Source organism: Sciurus vulgaris (genome assembly GCF_902686455.1).
Source record: "Sciurus vulgaris genome assembly, chromosome: 18".
Taxonomy (NCBI): Eukaryota; Metazoa; Chordata; class Mammalia; order Rodentia; family Sciuridae; genus Sciurus; species Sciurus vulgaris.
Window position 1 is genome coordinate 1,806,701 of NC_136479.1, and position 23,084 is coordinate 1,829,784.

Consider the following 23,084-nt stretch of genomic DNA (forward strand, 5'->3'; position numbering starts at 1 on the left):
TGTGTCCCTTGTCTGTCCCAAGTTTGTCCAGACCCTCCATCCAAATGAACAAGCATGGTGGCCAAAAGCTTTTCTCTTGTGGTCCTGTGGGTCACTGGGGTCTGAGACTACCTGGCTTCGAAGGCCTCCAGCAAGCAGGCAGCCAAAGGCCAGGAATGGGACAACGTGAGGACTTTATTCACAGTTTTCCTTTGGGAAAGGGGATACTCAGTGTGACCTTTTCCAATCCCCTGAGCAGCCTACCTGACATTCAGTTCTCAAGTACAGATCCTATCTGCCCACCGGGCAGAAATGTGGCCATGGGTGGTGGCAGGGCTACCAGGAACAGGACTTTCCAAGATGAGGAAAACAAGAGCTGAGAGGACTTCTAAGATAAAAAATACACTGTTTAAAATCCCCTGGACCAGTGGCCCCCACAGGGCACAGGTGGCTGAGTGGCAGTCTCGTCTTAGCCTTTCTTTTGTTTGAGTTTTTCTAAATACACCTGCAGGGACTTCTGGATGGAGTCTCTGGAGATGAAGTTGACAAAGTTCTGGAGGTCAGCCTCGCGCTGTTTGATCATGTGGTCCACCGTGGCCTTTCGCATCATGATCTTGGTCAGCTGCCGAGCGTGGTCTAAGGAAAATGGGATCCTCTGTGAAAACCCCCTTTCAGAGATAGTGGGTTCCTAGCCTTCCTACAAGTGTTCAAACAAACTCTGCTAGAGAGACTTGGAAAATGCAGATGAGTTGCACATGGTAGCGCATGCCTGTGATTCCAGTGGCTAGGGAGGCAGGGCAGGAGGATCACAAGTTCAAAGCCAGCCTCAGCAACTTAGCAAGGCCCTAAGCAACCCAGGAGAAACTGTCTCAAAAAATAAAAAAAGGGACAGGGATGTGGCTCAGTGGTTAAGTGCCTCTGGGTTCAATCCCTGGCACCCCCTGCCCCCAAAATACAGAAGTGAGTCACCTGTTCCCGCTGATTTCTCTAAAACACAGGATGATACTGTAAAAATTGCTTTTTAGCCTGTTATTTTCAAAGAATTTTTCTACTGAGAATATTTTCCATGTCACTAAATAATCGCTTGTTTGTGTTGGGAGCTGGCAAACTGGCTTCCTAAGAGAAGAGGCCCCCGTGGCTCCTACAGATGTGAATGGTCTTTACAGTCTAAAATTCCAGGGAAAAAAACAGAGGGTGTTTGGTGACAACAGATGTGTGAGACACTCAAGCATCTGTCCCTGCAGTTTCCCTGGGGCCCAGCCGGCAGCATCAGCTCCTGCTCCGGGGCCACCTGCTGCAGGGCTGCTCCAGCGCAGGCCCGCGCCTCGCACGCTGACTGCCTACTTGGCTCTTCACGGACAAAGCGTCGGCCCCTGTTCATGCTGTGGTTGGGGCGACCAGCCCTATAAACAAACTAGCAGGTTTCCATCTGTCTTTGTAGTGGGTTGAATAGCAGTGGGACCCCAAAAAGATTGTGTCCAAGTCCTTGCCACCACTCTAGAACCTGTAAGTAACCTTATTTGGAAAAAGTCTTTGCAGCTATAACTGAGATGAAATGGAAGGGCTGGGGTGTGGCTCAGGGGTAAAGGCTTGCCTAACACAAGAGAGACCCTGGCTTCCATCCCCAGCATTGCCAAAAAAAGAAAAAAAAAAAAAAAGTAAAGAAGTCAATAAAAAATGAGATGAAATCATCCTGGACACAGGGAAGGCCCTAATCTGATGGCAGATGCCCTGAGAAGAGAAGGGAGCAGGAGACTGGGGTACAGGGGAGAAAGCACATGAGGAAGGGGATGGAGACTGGAGCAATGCATCTCAGCTGAGGACAGGCACCGGTACCCCCAGGGGGCTCTGATGGCACTCTGATTTTAGACTGGTCCTGTGTCACGGCAGCCCCAGGACACCAACACAGCCTGCTGTCAGCACACACTAGTCTCACCAGGATAGGTCACCTGGCGAGGATGCTGCAGCTGCGCACGGCTCCCCATGGTCCTCACCTGGAATGGCCATCCACCGGCTCATCACTGAGAGTGCCGTGCTCTGCACCTGGTCTTCGGGCACCACCTGGTCCACCATGCCCACCTGGAGGGCCTCTGCTGGCGAGAAGAGCAGCCCCAGCTGCAGGGCACGCTCTGAGGCTCGGTGCCCAATGGTGTTCACAAGACTGTCTCTGAACCTGGAATGGGGGTGCCTGCTTACTCTGGGGCTCCAAAGAGGGTTGGTTTGGCCCAGGGTCAAGCGGAATGTGTGTATAGTCCCAGCCTTACCAGAAAGGGGCGACGATGCCCAGCAGGGTCTCATTCAGTCCTATGACGTACTTGGGGTTGTCAGCCAGCACGCGGTAGTCACAGGTGAGGGACATCAAGCAACCTCCAGCAGGGGAGGCTCCCTGCAAGGAGAGGCTAGGCAGTTGAGGGCTCTGGAGGTGCTGCTGGTCCCAAATGTCCACCAAGGATGCCCCAGGACACCCCAGGAAGGGTCTGGGGTGGGCATGAGCTCACAGGGTGTCCTAGCACCCCCTCCTTGGGTGCTGCATCAACAATCTGGCTTGGAAGTGCACGATGAAGAGAAGAAACTGGCCCCTTTGGGGTTCGGTAGCAAGGGTTTCTGCAGGGGCTCAGGTTTTCAGGGGCCAGAAAAACACTTGTTAACTTCTTGGTAATGGAGATGGAACCCAGGGCCTCCCACATGCTAGTCTAGCACCGACTACTCCCTACACCTCCAGCCCCTTTTACTTTGAAACAGTCTAAGTTTCCCAAGCTGGCCTCAAACTTGTGATCCTCCTGCCTCAGCCTCTCAAATAGTTGGGATCGCCACTATGCCCTGCTAGAAAAGTCACTCTTCCTAATCCTCTGGTTAGGAAAGCAAGTTCTTTTCCCAGGAACCCCCAATTCACACCATATCCTACTGCAGGTGCCCCTCACCACTTCACCCTGAGGCTTCCTCTCCCTCCATTCCTTCCTTCTACCTCCTGCTGGGTGATCTCAACCATCTCCTCAGAGTACACTGGTTCCTGCAGATGACCCTGTCCCCTTCCTCAGCCTCTTGTCTTCCCCAGGACAGGCCAAACAATGTTTCTAAAATGCAGATCTGGCCCGCCACTCCCTCCAGAGCCAGCCTGCAGGAGGTGGGTCTTCCATGTCTGTCTGGCCCAGGCAGCATCAGCGCCCGCCCCAGGTTGGTCTCCCAGAGCCACAGGAAGACACTGTGAGATGGGTGCACTCACATTGATGGCGGCAACCAGCACCAGGCTGGACGGGTAGAGCCGCAGCCACAACTCCTGCACAGCCTTCCAGTACTCGGCATAGTGGGCGGGGTTCCTCCCACACATCTCCGTCAGGTCCAGGCCAGCTGAGAAGACGCCAGGACGGTCCTGGGGGGAGTGGCCAGCATCACACCACCAGGGCCAGGCTGTGATGCTCAAGGTGGTAAGATGCTGCCCAAGGAGCCTGGAACGGGGTCTGCAAGGACAGTCCTGATTTCCCCTGGCCCAGCTCCTGCTTTCCAGCACCTTCTTCCCTTTCCAGTTTCAAACTGGAAAGACAGAACAGGGGTCTGGGGCTGCCTCAGGGGTGCAGGTCTATCGGCTCTCTGCAGGCTTGTGCACACGCCTGTGCACACCTGGGCACACAGGCTTTCTGCACGCCTGTCTGTATACCTGTGCACATCCAGTTCTCTGCACGTCCGAGCACGTCTCTGCACCTGGGCTCACCTCCCAGGTCCAGCTCTGTAGTTCAGACTGAGCAACTCAGGCACACAGGGCTCCTGACAGACCCTGGAGAGGGCACATGTTTTGATTTACCTCCAAAGTATCAAGCAAGGCCCAGGAAGTGCTGGGCAGAGTGATCCAGAAGGCATCCCCAGTGGAGGATGACCGGGGTCCCAACACAGCTACCCGGGAGTGGGAGGGGAGCTGCTGGCTGGACCGCATCAGGGTCTGCACCGAATCCTGCATTGGCTGAAGAACTTGGGGAAGGGGAAACCTACGCGGGTGCTCCCCTAGGGCTTGCCACTTCCCTCCATGTGTTCTCCTCCTGTGGGCTGGAGTTCCTGGGGTGGAAGACTTGCCCACCCCAACTCCCGGGAGCAGAGCTGGACAGGCGTCAGGGAGACAGAGACAGAGGCACCAACGGAGGTGGCAGCAGCACACAGAGCCAGCCCACTCATCAGGAGCCATGTGTGCGCACTCGATACCTCTGGCTGATCTCCTGCGCCCGTGAAATGTACTGCACTTCTACGACTTAAGAAGACCCAACAAAGATGAAAGACCAGTGACTCAAACACTAAATCAGCTGCTTCTAATGGGAGTTGGTACAGGAGCCCTCAAGACACCCCGTGCTGGCCGCAGAAGATGGCACAGGAGACAAGGCAGAAGGATCACAACCACAAGGCAGGACCAAAAAGAAAACAATACCCTCGAACATGGCCTTCTATGGAAATAGGTTTTGTTGTTGTTGTTATTTTTTTTAAACAGAGGTTTATTTAGGAAAGTAGACAGTCAAAGGAGAATGGGGGCCATCTAAGAGGGAGAGGAACAGGGTCTTCAGGATGCCAGCGAGTTATGATGAGGTCAGACAAGATCAGGGTGCGTCCTACTCCAGTGACAGGCATCCTCATAAAGAGAGGGGCATCTGGACACAGAAACATAGGGGAAGCCACGTGAGGCAGGAGCCATCCGAGTGACACTGCCCCAAGTCGGGGAAGCCGGAAGCCACCGGAGCTAGGAGGGAGGCCAAGGGTCTTCTCCGGGAGCCTCCAGAGAAAACCAACCCTCCGGGCACTATGATTTTGAACTACTGGCCTCTGGAACCGTGGAGGGTAAATTCTTATTGTTTATGTCACCTCACTGCAGTCACAGGACATGCCATTCCGAGGTGGTCAGCTGAGTGCTCCCTTTGGGCCAGGACTCATGCCATGCACACGACACCTGTGCACTGGCCTCCTTCCAGCCCAGGGTGGCTTTGGGAACAGGAGTGGCAGGCACAGCATGTGCACCCACTCTCCCCTATTTCGTTTAGAAGGTCCTGCATTTGGTGACAGGGCTCTCGTTTTTAGAGCACAATAAAGACAATGTCGTGCTGATATGATGCATGGAATGAGGTTATCTGCACTGTGGGAAACCTCCTGGGGATGGAGCCCAGGGGCACTCTACTGCTGAGCGATGTCCCCAGTCCTTCTGAGAAGGCCTCACGAAGATCCCCAAGCTGGCTGTGAACACTTGGCCTTCTTGCCCAGCCTCCGAGGTCACTGGGATCACAGGCGTGTGCCACCCCACCCAGTGGCTCCCTGGAGTGTCCACAGCCCCATGCTCCACCTCAAGAGCTCCAGAGCACCGAGCAGCCTCTGCTCCACAGCCAGAGGGCGCTCTCGCTCTGCAGCTCCGGCCACAGGCGCATGTGTCGGGCGGCCCAGGGACCTCTGCAGGCCTTTTCTCAGTGGGAAAGGTCCCCTGCTAAGGGAAGCCGGACCCTCAGGAGCGGTGACAAGAGTGGCTCTGCGCAGGACAGCGTGAGAGCTGAAGAAGGTGGTGCCGCCAGGCTATCTGCTTCCTGCACCTTTCCCAACCACAGGGCTGAGAAAAAAGTCCAGTGGTTGCTGGCCTGGGCTCTGTGCCACAGTGCACTAACTGGGGGACACTTGAGCTGTCTGCCTCTTAATCTGAAAGGTGGCTCTAGTGGTTCCATGCTCTGACTCCTGTCCTGGCACCACACAGGAGCATGACATCCCCCAGTAAGGCGCCCAGTGCAGCCAGTCAGGCCTCAGTGGACTGCTTCAGCCCCTGCACACCGCCTCTCGTGGGCCCCCCCAGCCTTAGTGACAGTTTCCACGGATGCCATTCCTGGGTCATCTGTGCACACACTTGGAGGCAACGCTGGGCTTCCCTCGAGGATTCAGATGCCCTCCTCTGAGGGTACAAGCTGAGACCCACCAAAGAGAACACGTGGCTCTCAGAGCTCACCTGCCAGTGGCCTGGCACCAAGTTAGCTCAGGGCCGCTCTCTCGTGAAGCAGTGTGAGCACCAGGCTGCCCCTGCAGGAGCCTCTCGGGCTCACGGGGCTCTGGCCCAGCTGCTGAGCACCAGGCTCCCCACCACCCCCGGCTGTGCCGCGTGGGCCTGGCAAGTGGTCTGCAAGTCTGTCCTGCCTTCAGACACGACCTGCCTGGGCAACGGGCATCATCGGGTCTCAGGCTCCCTGGAGACCCCTCAAAGTGGCAGTGGGGGTCCAACCTCTCAGTTCCCCTAGGCCTGGAGGACATGGGCCCTGGACGAGTACCTACCGATGTCAAGATGACGCCGCGGAAGGTCTTGTCATTCTCCAGCTTCTCCAGGCCAATGACAAGCTCTGTCAGAAGCTCCAGGCTGAGGCTGTTCACCGGAGGGTTCCTCAGCTTCATTACAGCAACCCCTGGTTTAAAGAAAGAAGGGGAGCCTCACACCAGCACTTCTGACGGGTCGCAGTCTCGGCCCGGCCACGGGTCTGAGGTTGTTTTTTTTGTTTTTTTAAAGACTGTTTTTTTTACCTTGGTGGTGCTGGGGATTGAACCCAGGGCCTTGTGCTTGCAAGGCAAGCACTCTACCAACTGAGCTATCTCCCCAGCCCTCGCTCTCTCTCTTTAAGTTGCAGGTGGACCTAATATCCTTATTTATTTATATGTGGCGCTGAGGATCGAACCCAAGACCTCCCGTGTGCTAGGTGAGTGCTCTACCACTGAGCCACAACCCCAGCCCGTGAGGTATTAAAAACAGGTGTGCCAGGCACAGTAGCCCATGCCGGTAACTCCAGGCTGGGTTGACACTTTCTGTCCTCCTGCCTCAGCCTCCAGAGTAGCTGGGATCCTCTGAGTGCGCAACCACAGCTGCTTACTGTTTGAACTTGAGGAACACGCCATTGTGTGGCAAGAGCACACCTTGCTTATTCACCGCTGACAGGCACTTGGCACTTGGGTTGCTCCCCACTTTCTTTTTTTTTGGTCCTGGGGATTGAACTCAGGGGCACTCAGTCACCGAGCCACATCCCCAACCCGATTTTGTATTTTATTGAGACAGGGTCTCACTGAGTTGATTAGCACCTTGCCATTGCTGAGGCTGGCTTTGAACTTCCTGCCTCAGCCTCCTGAGCCGCTGGAATTACAGGCGTGTGCCACTGTGCCCAGTCAGCTGATCCCTTCTTTTGGCTATTGAACAATGCTGTGATGAACACTTTATTTAAAAACGCCTGTTTGCACTTCTCTTGGATATATGCTTAAACACGAAATTGCTGGATCACACTGGAAATTTCTGCCAAACCAAGCTACAGTTGTCTGCAGTACTGGGGATTGAACCCAGGGGTGCTTTAGCATTAGGCCACATCCCCATTCTTTTTATTTTTAATTTGAGACAGGGTCTAAGCTGCTTAGGGCCTTGCTAAATTGCTGAGCCTGGCCTGGAACTTGTGACCCTCCTGCCTCAGCCTCCCAGTGGCTGGAATCACACCTGGCTAAACTGGGTTTTCATATATGAACAGGACCTCAAGTCCCCTGCATGCTGTCTTCAGTACCCTGAGGACGAAGGTTCTGCGAGCTGCCTCTCCTCCTTGGGTCCTGGACACCTGTGTCAGACACCTGTCTGTGGTCACAGACAGACCAACTGTGTACTGGACATGAATGACACATCCAGTCCTGAGGCAGGGAGAAGGGACAGTCCTCACCATTAGGACTACAGGCCCAGTCCCCGCCATTCTTGGTCATTGTGTGCTGCAGGGGTCAGGGACCCCAGGAAGGTGGAACTCAGTGAGAAGAGAGGACATGAAGCACATCTCTGCAAGTAACTTCCACTTCCACTGAGGGTGGCTGACTGGGAGGCGCTGGGGCAGGTTCAAAGCACCCAGGCCCTGTCCCTGCTACGCAGGGGCAAAGTGTGCTTCAACGCGGACTTGTCTATCAAGTCCCTCACCCTACGAGGAACCCACAGGGCCTGTGGCCCTTCCACCTCCACCTCCCTTTCAGGCCCATCCCTGCCCAGAGCGTGTGCACCCTACAGGCTTGCATCCTGGTCCGTGGGGCCTCCCTGGTGTGGCTTGGCTGTGCTGCCTGCTGGCAATGCCTTCTGGGGAGTTCTGCTGCTCTGGGAGGACAAGCACTGAGCCTCACCTGAGCTTGCTGGGAGATGGGAACACGCAGGCATGTGGATGAGCCCCACAAAAGCAAGGTGTGAGGTAGGGACTGGCCCCACCCATCCTAGAGCAAAGACCTTGCTGTTAGCATACTGTGTTGTCCTCATGTTTTAGTATTTAAAACGCAGTGTTCTGCTTTCCTTTCATGAGGACCAAGAAAAAAACTTGAGAAACAACCAGAAACAAAACTGTAAAAACACTGCCAGGTGCAGTGGTGCGTGCCTACAAGTCCCACCACTCAGGGCGCTGAGGCAGGAGGACCACAGACGCATGACCAGCCTGAGCAACTCAGCAAGACCTTGTCTCCAAATAAAAAATAAGAAGGGCTGGGATGTGGCTCAGTGACTAAGAGGCCTGGGTTCAGTCCCCAGTAACAACAACAGCAACAACAACAACAAAAGGAACTGGATTCCTGGCGGTGATTGCTGACTGGCCACTCCTGAACCTGGTGTGCTGAGGGAAAACACCAGAACGCTCAATGACCTTCTGCAAACCACAGGGACAGCAAGGTTCTTTCTTCTGCCCCAAGTTCTGTGGTGTGCAGATTCACGAAGCTTTTGTGGAGACTGGGAGTTGTGCGTGAACTCAGAACAGGGAAGGAGAGATGATGTTCGCACTGCGTTCTGTTCCAAGTTGGCCCCTGCCCAACATCTCAGGAACATGGCTTAAAATGGAAAGATGAGCAATGCAGAGGACAAAAGAACCAGAGGCTGCAGCCACTCCCGGGGGCTGGGGAGAGCTAAGGAAGGAGGACCCAGGCCCTCTGGGTGGTCTCCCCACAGCCTCCTTCAGAGCTGCTCTGGGCTGAACTGTCCTTGTGCTGAGGTCTGATCAACTGCTACCTGTGGATGTGACCTTATTAGGACATAGGGTCTTGGTGGATGTCACTGCTGTTAGCTAGTCAGGCCCCAGTTCAACAGGACGGTGTCCCTGTAGAGAATACAAGACGACCACGGGAAAGCATGGCCGCAGTGGCAGCGACAGAAGCCAAGGAACTGTGGCAAGGACTGCAGCAGCACCAGAAGGGGCGAAGGACTCCCAGGGAGTCCCAGAGGGATGTGTCTTCTGCCACTCTGACTTTGGACTTCTGGACTCCAGAGCTGTGAGAATACGTGTCTGGTCACTCGAGCTTCTTAGTTTTTGGCACTGTGTGCTTGCCGCCCCAGGACAAGGCAGTCGCAGGCTTCGGTGCCAAGCAGCCCTGGGGGCCTGGGCGCACCTTGTCTGTGAGGACGACATGCCTCAGGCTCCCACGAGTGAGTGCACCCTTATGTGAACCCATGGGTAGGTGCTGTAGTCTGGCCCCTTTGAGACATTCACCTGTTTAGGGGAGCCCCACCCCAATGCAGACACAGCTCTCTGGCAAGGTCTCCAGTTAGAAGATAAATTGAAAATTTATCCTGAAATCTAATCTAACACCATCCGGCCGCCTGTCACTTCCGCTCTGGGCAGGGACCAAGCGCCTGTTCATGTTCCACTCCAGCTTCCAGAACGCCAAGGGTCACTGAAGGTCACCAGGGAACCGGGCCAGGACTCCGACCTTGTGTGGAAGGACAGTGGGTCTCAGCTCATCTGTGCTGCTCTCCCCAGCTGTGGTCCACCTGCCTGGTTTGTACTCCATCAACATGCCTCATCCCTCCTTGAGCTGTTCTTTGCAAGTAAGTCCTGAGTCCTCCTGGAACACAGCCTCAGTTCCTTGAGGAGTGACAGGAAAAACCTGAGGGCCAGAAGTGTAAGCAGAAACACTAGCGGGGGCTTGGTTCACACTCACCTGGGATGGGGACTGAAATCGGGGGTCAGATGTTTGGCCTCATTTGCCAACAGCAGGGAGAGCAGGAGGGACAAGGGCCTGTCCTGACCCCCACCATGGGACAATGTGGCAGTAATGGCTGTCATCTGTGCTCACTTCCTGCCCCAAGGGCAGGCCCTCAGCTCCCGAGATACTGCCACTCGTCTCAGGGGCATTTCTGTCTCTGGTTTGTCAACACAGACTTTCCTCTGGGAATGGAAACTAAGTCTTGGTGGCAAATGGGCTCTTTTGGAACCTTGGATTTATGAGGAAGAAGTAATTATGACCGGGCTAAAGGCATACAAAAAGAAAGGAGCACCCCAAACTTGGTTGGGAGGGAAGTTTCTGAAACGGACTCTGAAGCTAGGTAGGATATCCAATGCTGGGGGTAAAGGTAAAGAGGCCAAAGGTGAACACGAGCTAAGAACTCTGCCATCATGTGGCAAGTAACCACACCACCACATCCTGGCACAGGGCAGGTAACAGACAAATGCTTCTTGAATGACAGGGTCAACAGAATTTAGATCAGCTTCAATACAGCACTTAAAAACTCTCTTTTTTTGGGGGGGGGTTGATACAAGGGATTGAATCCAGGGGTGCTTAACTACAGAGACCCATCCTCAGCCTTTTTATTTTGATTCGCACTAAGTTGCTTAAGGGCCTTGCTAAGTTGCTGAGGCTGCCTCAAACTTGTGATCCTCCTGGCTCAGATTCCTAAACTTATAGGTGCATGCCACTGCACCTGGTTAAAAACATTTTTAAAGCCAGTTTGTCCCATTACTTTTTCCAAGCCTAGAGAGTTGCTCTGAAGGAAAAAGGAATCTTGGCATGTCCATTTCACAACATCTGGTTTTTCTGTTAGTGGGAACTGAACCAGGTCTGGCTGACCTGCAACTCTACTTTCTGTCACACTAAGACACTGATGTTGGCAGGCTCTCACGTGGCAGAGGGAGAAAGCATTTGGAACTTATCTCGGAGCACCTAGAGATGGGCATCTCTTTAAATTTTCTATATACGTCAGCAAGGTGGGCCAGCTGCCCACTCAGTCTGTGTGATATAGATCTTTGCATCCATGCCCTCGAGAATGCCAGGCCAGTGCTCCACCACACAGAGCTATGCCCGGCCCCAACAGTGAACTGAAGAGGGAAGCTTGAGCTGGTTGAGTGCTGTGGCTTCCCAGATCTGGCTCACCCTCCCACACCCTCGTCTTTTGGCTGCTTTCTTCCTTTTTTTTTCAGGGGAGAGTCAATCTTAAACTCCCCTGCCACACCATGTTGTGGAAATGGTGGAAAGGCCAAGGAGCTCTTTTTTCTGCAGGATGAATTCTGTTTGCAACTACTGAGTGTCCAGCAAAAGGACTTTCACCAAGACTGAAAGAAAGTTGTTCATTTTCTGTGTCTGTGAAGTTCACATTACCTCTCACTGCTTATACTTTAGGATGTTTATTTTGAAGATCAATGGAGTTAAAAAGTATGAGCTAAAACGAAGCATTTTCCATTATGGAATTTTCTATTTAGTCTTTGAACCAAAAGCAAAAATGCATGTGGCCCCCCGCCCCAGTTCTATTTTTTGACTTCCTGGGCATCTAACCCAGGGGTGCTTTACCACTGAGCTACCTCCCCAGCACTTTTTTTTTTTTTTTTTTTTTTTTTGAGACCAAGTCTCAAAAAATTGCTCAGGTTGGCCAAAAGGTCCTCCTGCCTTAGCCTCCTGGGAGTACAGGTGTGGCCACCATACCCAGTGAAAAAAGGTTTTAAAAATTTTGTTATTTCACCAACACCTTTTCTTTTTTACTACAGACATATTTATACAGTCTAAAATTTTGACCACTTAAAAATGTATAATCTAGTGGCCTCACAATGCTCTGCAGCTGCTGCTATCCATTCTTTTATAACATGCCTTTCTGCACTTTTGTGATATATTCAGATCTGTCACAGAAATGGTCCTTCTGTTGGACTCCCAGCTGGACTTACACCTAAGGCCTCTCTTAACCTAAGGCAGTCCCAACTGCGGGACACGAGAACCTGGGAAGCACAGGGTCAGGGAACAGGGGCCTTGACCTTGCTGCTGCTTCCGTGCGGGCCAGGGCTGCGGCCTACTTGGCAGGAGGTGGTTTTCCACAGAGACCCCGTCAGGGCTGCAGCCTGTCCTACCTGTGAAACTTTGCCAGTCTGTTCTGTGCCCAGCTCTGCCTCCTCTCTAAAGGGAAAGCCTTTCTCTTTCCAAAGTGCTTTCTGTATCCTGCTGGAGTCTTCCAAAGTGTCCTGACGCAGGTAGAGTGATCCCACTTGTGGCTCCTGTTTTAATCAGCAAAAAGCTTGCCGAGTTTTGTGCCAGGTTTGAGTTTTAAGAAAAGTGAAAATATTCCATCTTAATACTTCCAACCACTCTCAACTAGGAGTTTGGCTAACAGATCACACCCCCAAACTTTAAAAACCCAAACGCTTTCGCTCTCACGACGAACAGGACCACGTAAATCCTTGGCGTGGAAGCCCTAACAGAAAACGCTGGCGCTGGTCTTCGCCTCGGCGCTTCTGGAAACTGGCCAGCGTGCACGCCATCGGCATTTCAGAGGGCGCTCGGGGCGCGGCTCGGGCTCGGCGGCGCGCTGCGGCTTCCGCCCCGCGCCCGCAGCAGGTCGCCGGGAAGGGCGACCCGGCCCGCCCGCTCCTCACCTGCGGCCGCGTCCGGCTCCACCAGCACCCGGTGGTTCGCGAAGCGCCGCGCGCCGTCCCCGCCGCCAGCCGTCGCCTGCGTGCGCCCGAGTCGGGCCCCTGCGGAGAAGCGCGGGTCGGTGAGCGCCCGCCCACCCGCCCGCTCCGCCCGGCCCGGCCCGACTCGGCCCGACCCGGCCGGACCCAGCCCCGCCCCGCCCCGCGGCCGCCCCCGCACTTACCCGCGCGGAGCAGGGCGCGCGCAGGGACGCGCCTTCCCGCTGCCAGCGCCATCTTGACTGGCCGGGGTCGCGGCGCCGCGCGAGGCCCAGCCTCCGGCCGCGGCCCCTCCTCCCGGCGGCCCCGCCCCGCCCGCCGCGCGCCAGACCCGGCGCCGGACCTCCGCCTGGCGCGGACACCGAGGCGGCGGGCGAGCCGGCCGTCCGGGCTGCGCAGGCCGGCGCAGTGCGGCCCTTGCTTTCATCGCCATCTCCAGGCGTGCCCACTCCCTCCCGTGGCCACGTCCGCAGCAGCAGGGCGGTGAGAACACCCCTGGCCCGCCGCCCCTCAGCGCACCGAGACACGCGCGCTGCGGGCTGGAGGCTTTTGGAGGTGTCACTTTGCAAACAGCAAACGTCCGGCGTCTGGTTTGTCCGGCACTAGAAATCGTGACCCCAATTTCAGGGTACGGAAGGGCGGAGGAGGCAGTGAGATCACACGCGATCGCAGCCGGCTCCTAGGTTTATTCAGTACATCTTCATCACTACTCAACAGTACAAACAACCTTCTAAAGCGCTACAAAGTTACAAAACGCAAAACATCTTATAGTACTGACTGTACAACGAGAAACAAAACAGCATGTACACGCTGCCGAGGCGCCCTGCAAGACACCGCAGGCAGCCAGGCAGGCCTCGGGAGCGCGCAGAGCGGCCTCGGCCCGCTGCCAATTCCAGAGTAAGGGCTATGTGGGGCGCGGGGCTGTGGGAGGACAAGGGCAGACAGAACCATTTACAGCAACTAACACGTGGGGCACTACCCTAGAGGCTGGAAAAGAATTCAAGCAGGCGGGGAAAGGCCAGGCCTAACAGGAACAGTGGCTTGGTCCCCTTTCCTGCAGACACAGCACAGCAACAGCCAAGGGTACAACCAGGTTTGCCAGACTGGCCCAGTCCACACATCTGTGAAGAGGCTGGGCCACACTGCCACCTGGAAGCCTGCCGGTCCCTGCTGGCTCTGCCACTGAACAGACGTAGGAATGGGAATGGGTGAGCTTTCCAGCCAGAAAACTGCAGGGCACCCCAAGGGGCACAGCACTTCTGCAGCCAGAACCTGCCTGCAGAGCAAAGGCCTCAACTGCTGCCTTTGAAGCCTGCCCAAGTGAGGGGTCCTTTCCTGCTAACCCTCCTTCGGCTAGAAAAGTGACACAACTGAGCTGAGTGGAACACAAGGTATAGACAGATGAGCCTGGGTGGCCCTATTTATCGGGAGGAGTTAGAACTGGAGCGGCTTCTGTGGCGGCGGCGGCCAGGAGAGCGGGACCGCCTGCGCATGGGGGACCTGCGTCTTGGAGAGCGTGACCTGCAGTAAGAGGGAGGGGGGAAAAAAAAAAAGAAAAAAAGGGTCAGACCATTAGAAGCAAAAGCTCCAGGAAGAAGTGCTGTTGGGGAAAGCTGGCTTCTTCCTGGATCAATCCTCCAGAATTTAGTTTTTGGCACTTGAAACTGTGGCCTGTCAGGGGAATCACACCTCCACTGGTCCTCTGATCCCAAACTTCCTATCTCCTAACTCCTTTCCTTTTCACATCTGGGAAGAGGAGAGGGTCTACACCTGGTCCTGGGAGCCAAAGCCTCTTGGGAAGGCCCTGCAACTCACCAGACTCAGGATGCAGTCTTGGAGCACTCCAGGACCTGTCACTGTCATGCACTGCAACTGCCCTCCTTCTCCTTTCCCTGACAGGCTCCCAAGGCCCCACCATGTCAACCTGCTCTCCACTCTCTTCTCCCTCAAGAGCAGTGGAGGGTGGGCAACACTGAATAAAGGTTCCCACAATCACTTAAGTTTGTAAATCAAACTGGTCCAATGGGTACAGTGAGACTTCAAATTGACCTACCTCCTCCTCATGCGTGGGGGCGACCTACGCCACATGGGAGGTGGTGGCAGCATTCTCCTGGGAGGGCTGAATCGCCGGGGGGGTGGCCTAGGCCAAGGGGCCAACACAGCAGTAGCAGTGATCTCCTGGCCATCGATTTGTCCTATTGAAAAAAGATCAAGTCATAAAATTCCTAACAAGCACCAAGAGAGATGCATGGGAAGGGCCAAGAGAGGCCCTTCTCCCAGGCCTGTCAGGAGGCTCTTAAAGCACCCAGATGAACTAACATCTAAGCAAAGGGAAGCAAAGAATTTACTGAGAAGTAAAACCTCCAGAACCCATGTGATGGTTTATCTGAGAGATGGAACTCTAGTGGGCAACAGCATGAAAGAAATCTCAGGAGATGACTGCACAGCATGTGTACGTACAGTGGCACAAGAAGTAAGGGGAGGCAGCACAGACCTAGTAACCTTGGGAGACTGTCTTCACAGCTGGGGTACCTGAGCCCACAAAAGGCACAAAGGCCTGTCTTCTCAGTTCCTACCTTGCAAGGTACATAGGGGCTAATTCAAGCATAAGGATTTGTATTCATACTCAAGAGGCTTATGTAAATCAGACGAGGCTCAGCCCAAGGCTGAAGGCCCAAGGGGCCCAAGGCCCAAGGCCCAGACTAGTTCAAGTTAAGGATTTCACAGCACTGATTTTACCAGACAAATCCATTTTCTGGCCAGCTGCCAGTAAAAGCCAACCCCTTCAAATCCCCTGGAGACACTGTGGACTTGCTCCATTTGATGATGCACAGCATAACTGGGGGACACATACACAATCCTACCACAATCTTAAATTGGAATTTTTACAGTCATGCCCACCCTGGATGTCCCAGGTCTCCTGAGTTTTTTTAAAGTTAATTAGCAAGGGCTCAGACTCTGTCAAACAAAGGATGATTGGTTGATTCTAAAGCAAAGGTGTAACTCACAAGGTCAAGGGCTGATATGAGTGACATACACTTATTTTATCCTGGGCTCCTAAAACATTTAAGAGGCACTTAAGTGGCTAAATATCAAGGAAATTTTTCCTAATACTGAAGCTCAAAGGAAACTTCCAAAAGCCCCCTTGTTTTTATGAAGTTTATCCAAGGATCCCAGGGGACTGAGGTTCTAGGGAATTCAGACTCTTCTATCTCCTGGCCTGGAGGCCCAGACAATACTGTGGATGGCCTGTTCTCAGCCCCAGCTCCACAACACAGCAGTAGGAAGTTGGACAGATATGCCATATTTCTTAAAATGCTAATGAAAAAACAAAACAGAAACTGGTTACCCAAAACTGTTAGTAAATGTTCATATAGTTTAAAAACCACTCTGCTCAACACAAATAGCTATAAATACTATAGTAAAAAATACAAGTGTTTGAAAAGGAATAAAATTCTGTGAATTCAGCAAGCCCATCACTCAGTAAAATGATCTCAGAAATGCCAAAATGTTGACAAAATAGAAAACAACTTTCAGAAATTAAATATTCCCACATAAAAAGTGAAATGGGGGCGGGGAGAGGTCACACTAGGGATTGAACCCAGGGGCTCTACTGAACTACATCCCCAGCCCTCACCCCCTATATTCTGAGTCTTGCTATGTTGCTTAGGGCCTTGCTAAATTCTGAGGTTGGCTTTGAACTTGTGATCCTCCTGCCTCAGCTTCCCAAATTGCTGAGATTACAGGTGTGTAATACTAGGTTCAAAAGTTAAATGTTTTCTTCATAAGAAAAGTTTCATTTGATCAAGTTTTTACCAGATTAAAAACTTCTTAAAATGCCAACATATTCACATTTGCTGATTCCTTACCACCCCAAAAAGAAAGATGTTCATAAAACAGTTTTTTTTTGGGTAAACATCCCGCCCCCTAATGAATCAGAGAGAGGATCCTGAAAGAGGTACAGTGAGAGTTAAGTGTAAATGGGTATAAATCAGCTTGAAAGCTCCCTACAGGTAGCAGGTCTCTAAGGACAGAAGCCAGAAGGTCAAAGATGGTGGCAGGGTCACCAACCTCCATCCATGTGCTTCAGTGCCTTCTCAGCTTCATCTGGATTCTCAAACTCCACATATGCGTAGCCTTTGGATAGATGAGGATGCATCCTTTCTACAGGCATGTCAATCATTTTAATTTTTCCATAGGTGGAAAATATCTCCATGATGTGATCCTAGAGGGAAAATGGTCACACTAATGCTCTCATCCACCAACTATTTAATAAGAGCTAGTACTCATCACACCTCAGTAGTATAAAAACATCCTGCCCTCTGATAAGAAGCACTGTCATTCTGGGCTATCTTCTGGACTCATTTATTAAATGGGAAGAATCAGTGAACTACTCAAACTGTGTGCCACCATGCCAATCCTCTGAAAGGCATCTGTTTGTCTACACCCCACTGTCCCTGCCTCCTGACAGATCCACAATCTCACCTTGGTCACATTCCTGGTGAGCCTTCCAATATGCACTTTGGTGGGTTTAGGGGAAGGGCTCCGCCTTTTCCTTTCCTTTTCATCTCTTTTAGGTGGTTTGGATCTGAAGAAAACAAGACACCAGAAATAATTTCTGTGAAGTCAAAGTACTTGATTTTGGCTGTGGGTTTAACTCAGTGGTCTAGTGCTAAGCCTAGCATGTGCAAAGCCCTGGGTTTAGGTCCTAGCACTGCCTATCCCCAACCAAAAACAAGAAAAAACTGGATTCCCAGGAGTGGGATATTACCTACTATGTAACAGCTTTTACAAGGAAGTCCCCTACCAGCTCATGTAAGTTTTCCTTGTCTCAAATTCAATTAAGCTAGAAAGAGTCCTTTTGAACTACTTTTCTAATGACGATAGTAAAAGTACAGCCCTGGTTTGGGGCACTCACTTGGAACGGGAACGCCGCCTGTTGTCATGCCTGCGCCTAGAAGGGCTGGGAGATCCAGAGGAGCTGCTGGAACTGGAGCTGCGGGATGTGCTGGAGCTTCCAGAGCGGCTGGATGCAGAGGAGGAGCTGGATCCACTGCTTGAGCCTGTGCTGGTGCTAGATCCCGAGCTGGAGGTGGAACTGGACCGAGACCTGAAGGCAAGATGGAGCAGTCATGACAACGAGTGGTAATCACATTTCTTCCCAGCAGATTCCCCCAAAGATGAAACTGCTGTGTGTCTTTTAGTTTCATTTTCCAGTGGGGAAAATGTACCTTGCCCTGACAGGTCACAGTATTGTGCAGTGACAGGAAATGCAGGGATGGGCTGCTTTACCTACACAGAAGCCTTTACTACTGGGAGGAAAAAGAGGAGTAGTTCAAGCCAGAACCACCACTTTGGCTTGAGAAGGAGGCTGTGGATAGAGTCGGGCTGGTTTTCTTTTTCTATTTTGATACTGGGGATTGAACCCAGAGGTGCCACATCCCCAGATCTTTTAAATTTTATTTATTTTTGTAACTTAGAGACAGCAACTTCCTAAGTTGCTGAGGCTGGCTTTGATCTTGTAGTCCTTCTGCCTCAGCCTCCTGAGCCACTGGGATTACAAATGTGTGCCACAGTGCCTGGCTGGTTTTCCTTTTGATATGGAGGATTGAACCCAGAAGTACTTTACAACTGAGTTTCATCCTCAGTCCTTTCAAGGCTGGCTTCACGATCCTCCTGTTTCAGTCTTCCGAGTTGCTGAGACTTTAAGTGTGTGCCACCATGCCCTGCTTCGGGCTGGTTCTCAATCACTGAAAACTAGTCAGGTAAGGTGGTACATGCTTGTAATCCCAGAGATGCAGATAGGAGAATCACAAATCTGAGGTCGGCTTTAGCAACTGAACTACTGAAAAATAAGCTCTAGGGTAGAGCTGCTAAATCACAATTCTGAAAAAGATACCCTTATTCAGATAAACAAAGACACCCTACAATGTCTCATTCCTCAGATCTTACGGCGGGGGGAAACCCCTCAAATACGTCTTCTATATACAATCAGAACAGACCCTAAAACATAATTTAGGGTCTCTATTAGAGGATATAGCTACTTTTTAACTGTGGGTTCAGTGGAAAGAAGGATTTGGCTACTGCAGTAGCCTCTGCCTCACCTGGTACTGCTACTTCCACTGGAAGCACTGCGCCTTTTTCGAGTCTTATCCCTGCCACGGTCCTTCTCGCTCGACTCCTTGGTGGTCCCTTTGTCTTTAGAGCGATCCTTGGATTTCTCATCAGAGCGGTCCTTGCGTTTGGTAGGAGAAGGAGCCCTGGTGGTAAGGGAAGATTGTGAGATTGCATGTTCCTCTGACCAAACCCTGAAACAGCACAACCCAAAAAAGGGGTCCAAAAGGGCTAGAGATCCCATCTGTGGCTTAGGACACTCACTGTGGAAAGCACATTTTCAATCTTCCCCTTTCTGGGGGTCCCTAGCAATGAGCACCCCCAAAGTAGCACTAGAAAAATCTTACAGAAGGATTACCTAGTGCTGGACTTTTTATTATTTTCTTTGACTCCTAGCAAGCTCTTCTTTTTCACTCCTGATAAATCCATTCTCCCCTTGAGGTGTTCAAAGCAGCAATGGCGGCCTCACTTATCTGAACTCTCACTTCTAACTTGAGTCTGAGAAACGATCCCTAATCGATTGCAATTTACGCCAAAGAGCAGCCTAATAACAAGATAAAAGGATTTAAATAAAGAGTGAACGAATTGGCAAGGCAACAAATCCACTTTGCAATAAAAAGTTGAGCACATGAGACAGCATCAAGGGAACACAGTAAGCAGCAAGTGCCACAAATGGGAGCACTCAGGACAGTCCCCCTTTCCTCTTGGGGGATTCTCCATCCCCACAGGAGGGTCAGGTGGAACAGTCACCTCAGCTTCTTTTTCTTAAGGAGATAGAGGTGGTGGATGCACTCACCACTGCTAATTCAGAGGTCACACAACACCAGTTTGATGACAAGTGCTCTAGACCTTTCAAAACACTACAGCATCACATTAAGTGTGCAGAGCAGAGAATGAACTAACTTGAGTGTGGTTCTCCTGACAGGATCAGACCTCTAAACTTATCTCTTTAATTTCCTTTTGGGATACAATGGATAACACGACTGGAGGCAAAAACCATTTCAAAAGTGACCAGCACCAGCAACGAAACATTAACATCCAAACATAAATGGATAAAATGTCCTACAGAAGCATTAGAAAGCAGTTACTGCAAATGTGCAAATGCAGTTACTGCATTTTGTTAATGAACTATGCTAGCAGGTGTGTTGACTGAGGTTTTAAGCAAGTCACAATTTTCTTAATGCAAGAAAAAGCAAGTGAAGGGTAACTAAACAATAAAGCAAATGTGATCTAAATGTGCTTTGCAGAATCTAGGCAGTGGTCATGTGGGCACAACTATAATTCTTCCAATCTTTTGGGTGTACTTATAAAAAAAAGTTGAGGGAAAAAGTAGTCTGGTTTAGCAAAGAGCATGGACTGCAGCAAGTGCTTGATAATGGTAACAGACTATTACTTGAAAACACCCTACTAATTCTCCATACGCCACTTTCCAAGGACTGCTGCATTTACAATTTTCCGAGCAAGTTGTAAGCAAAGGCCTCAACCCCTCCTGCTTCACCTTCCCGGAAAACCCATAACCAGGGTGGATGCAGCACACCACTGGGCCCTGTTTTCACATGTGCAAATTCTGCTAAATGTTCTGATCCAAAAAAAGGATGAGCCCCTGGTTTTGAACAGTCAGATAAATAGAAGAGAGAATATCACCTTTGCTGCTGCTCTTCAGGGCTGTAAACTCTTCAAATTGTTTTGTCTTAAAATGGTAGATTACTATATACACCCAGTAGACAGCGCCTGATGAGATTAGCATTCTTGGACAACCAATGGGTATAAACCAATGACTAAGAGTCAGCAATCAGCACGCCTGGGTTTGATTTGAGGCTGCGCTGTATAATCTTGGGCAAGTCATCTTTTAAAATTTTTTTTTTCATCAGCAATATGGCAATAATTACAGTTCCCACCTTAAAAAATTACCAAGGGCATTAACCAACTTAATCCGTGAATTTTGACATGGCACCCAGTTTAGGAGCAATAAATGTTAGCTAATTAGAAGAGCTGTTTCTCCACATCTGGAGGTTCTTTCCCATATCAAATCTTGTCTCCAAAGTTACCAACGATTTCAGAACGCTCAACTGGAACCCTGAATAGCCCCCCTGGGATCACTCAGACTAGCACTGTCCAATAGAAAGTTTGAGCCATGAGTACGACCTGAAATTTCCTAGTACCCATGTACCAAATAGGTGAAATTAATTTAATAATATATTTTAACATAGCATGTCCAGAATATTACTTGTGACAAATATATAAAAATTTACTAATAAAAACTTTCCTTTTTTCATAGTATGTCTTCGGGATCTGTTACGTACTTTAACATTTCGGTCTGAGTTAGCTACATTTAAGTCCTCCATAGCCAATGGCCACCCCCTACTGGACAGCAAAGATCTAGAGTAGAGATCACACACTTAAGATTCCAGCGTCCCCCTCCCCGCAAATAGCTGGCCAAAAGTACTTAAACAAGCACCACCGGTTATTCTTAAGCACTCTAAAAATTAAGAACCACAGGATAAGCGAACGCTTTGCTGGGTGTAGGCGAGTGCTAGAAAGCAAAGGTTGAGGTTCTCTGTTCACACAAGTTCGGGTAACAGCTCAGGACCTTGGTTACCTCCCCCATCCTCCGGAAAGGTGCGCGTCCAACAGCCAGAGAGAGGAGAGAACAATTAGTTAAATCTCGAGCAGATGGCGTTTCAGCACAAATCTTCAAAGCACATTTCAGACACACATGCGAAATATCAAAGGCAGAAAAAGCCTAATCCACGTACTTCCGCCATCGACCTAACCTTCCCGTATCTTCCTTTGGGAGTTCGGTCGCCGTGCTCGGTCCACAGTGGGCCGAACCCTCAAAGCCTAGAGCCGAGAACGGCACACAGGGGCTCGGTAAAAGTTCTCGGAGTGAATATTTGAATTAGCGACTCCTAAAAGAGCCGCTCGCCTTCCAGGATGTCCCACAAAGCAACTCCGCCCCCGTCGGCTCGGGCCCGACACGCCGCCCTCGCTCCCCGACCTCGTTGGTTCACTGGCCACTCCCCAAGCAGGGCCCAGCGCGGCGGGCCTGGGTCTCCGGCTCAGCGGGAGGGCCCCGACTGCGGAGGCCGCTCTCCCGGCAGCCCCGGGTCTCGCGGGCCTGCTTGGGCCGCCGCCGACCGGACAAAACGGGGTCGCCCTGGCGTCCGCTGCGGTCCCAACCACTTCCGGGCCGACACCTAGACGCCTCCCACTCCGCCCGCCCAGGGCCACACTCATTTTCCTCACATTCCGTGCCGCGCCGCCTGCCCACTGCCGCACCAAAGGGCTGCGGAACAGGCCGGATCCACGATGCACCCACTCTGGGCCTCGTGGGCGATCCCCGAAGCTCGGATGCAGCCGGATTCTACCCTAAACTTACATCTTCCCGCCGCCGCCACCTCCCGCTCTCCTCAGCCGCTGAGGACGGCGCCGCTATTTCGTCAGATTTAGGAGCGGGAAGGCATCTCCTTTCCGGCGCGAAGCGATGACGTAGGAAGGTACCAGCCAATGGGCACGAACGGTGAAGTGTTAAAGGGCCACGGCTGTTTGTAGAGAGCGGTGCGGGAGCCGCTCGTGGTTTTCTGGCCTTGCAGAAAGAAGTCTTTGGGCTGCCTCCGGCTAGTTGCGCGCACTCTGGAGCGGACAGGCTGGCGCCTCTCTGGTGCCTGGAGGGCCGCGTGGGCGGCTCGCGGGCCCGCGCGGTGGGGGTTAACGCGGTGTGGCCCACCCCTCTCCTGCGCCCGCGCGTTGGCCGCGCGTCTTAAGAGCCTGGGGTTGTCCGGCCGCGGGCGAGGATGGGTGCACCGCACTGCGGCGTTGTGAGGCGGGCGGTGGGGTCCCGCAGAGCCGAGGCGGCTCCGAGCGGCGGCCCGTGCGGGGTGTGGGTTCGTGCGGTCAAAGATCTCTGATGGTCTAGGGGTGACCATATTGACTCGGCCTCTGCGCGGGCAGAATTCGGTGGGTGGGTGGGCGGCGGTGCGGCCGGACAACGCCAGGAGCTTGAAGGACAGAAGGGGAAGCTTCCCTGAGGAGATGACTTTGCTGCTGGGACCTGTATGGGAGGGCGCTCCAGGTAGAGGGAACCGCAGGTGCACCGATGCTCAGGCTCGTTGGGAGAAGGGAAGGGAAGCCAGTTTGGCGGCTGACAGGCCGGGGCTAGGGTCCTGGAGGATGTGCAATGTGCGGTGCGAGACTTGATACGAGCGCCTCTGGAGGGTCATTGTCCGAGCCTTCGGGGCCTCAGTCCCGGCAGGGGACTGTCCTAACCCCTAGTGCTGAGATAGCAATGCCGTGTGTTTTTTTCCCGCGGTGGCTCCACTTCCCCCCTTTGAGCCTGGCAAA

At 52.4% G+C, this 23,084-nt stretch overlaps 2 protein-coding genes across 7 annotated transcripts; both read right to left on the reverse strand.

Annotated features, from left to right (window-relative positions):
- Positions 1–154: 154 nt before the first annotated feature.
- Positions 155–12,932, reverse strand: ECI1 (enoyl-CoA delta isomerase 1). The gene is made up of 7 exons (XM_079120374.1): positions 12,815–12,932; positions 12,594–12,692; positions 6,256–6,383; positions 3,203–3,349; positions 2,244–2,365; positions 1,974–2,152; positions 155–615 (listed from the first exon to the last, which is right to left on the reverse strand). Exons 1-7 carry the CDS (start codon positions 12,864–12,866, stop codon positions 449–451), a joined length of 894 nt encoding a protein of 297 aa, XP_078976500.1. The 5' UTR covers positions 12,867–12,932; the 3' UTR covers positions 155–448.
- Positions 12,933–13,520: 588 nt separating this feature from the next.
- On the reverse strand, positions 13,521–22,246 carry RNPS1 (RNA binding protein with serine rich domain 1). 6 transcript variants are annotated; one of them, XM_079120361.1, is made up of 8 exons: positions 22,123–22,243; positions 19,102–19,287; positions 18,734–18,889; positions 17,548–17,739; positions 17,115–17,217; positions 16,701–16,854; positions 14,683–14,824; positions 13,521–14,150 (listed from the first exon to the last, which is right to left on the reverse strand). In XM_079120361.1, the coding sequence occupies exons 2-8, from the start codon at positions 19,170–19,172 to the stop codon at positions 14,051–14,053; spliced, it is 918 nt and encodes a 305-aa protein (XP_078976487.1). In that variant the 5' UTR covers positions 19,173–19,287; positions 22,123–22,243; the 3' UTR covers positions 13,521–14,050. The 6 variants fall into 6 exon arrangements, with proteins under 6 accessions (XP_078976487.1, XP_078976488.1, XP_078976489.1 ...); XM_079120362.1 differs by having other exon boundaries at positions 21,990–22,128; XM_079120363.1 differs by lacking the exon at positions 22,123–22,243 and adding an exon at positions 21,742–21,927.
- Between the last annotated feature and the right edge of the window lie 838 nt (positions 22,247–23,084).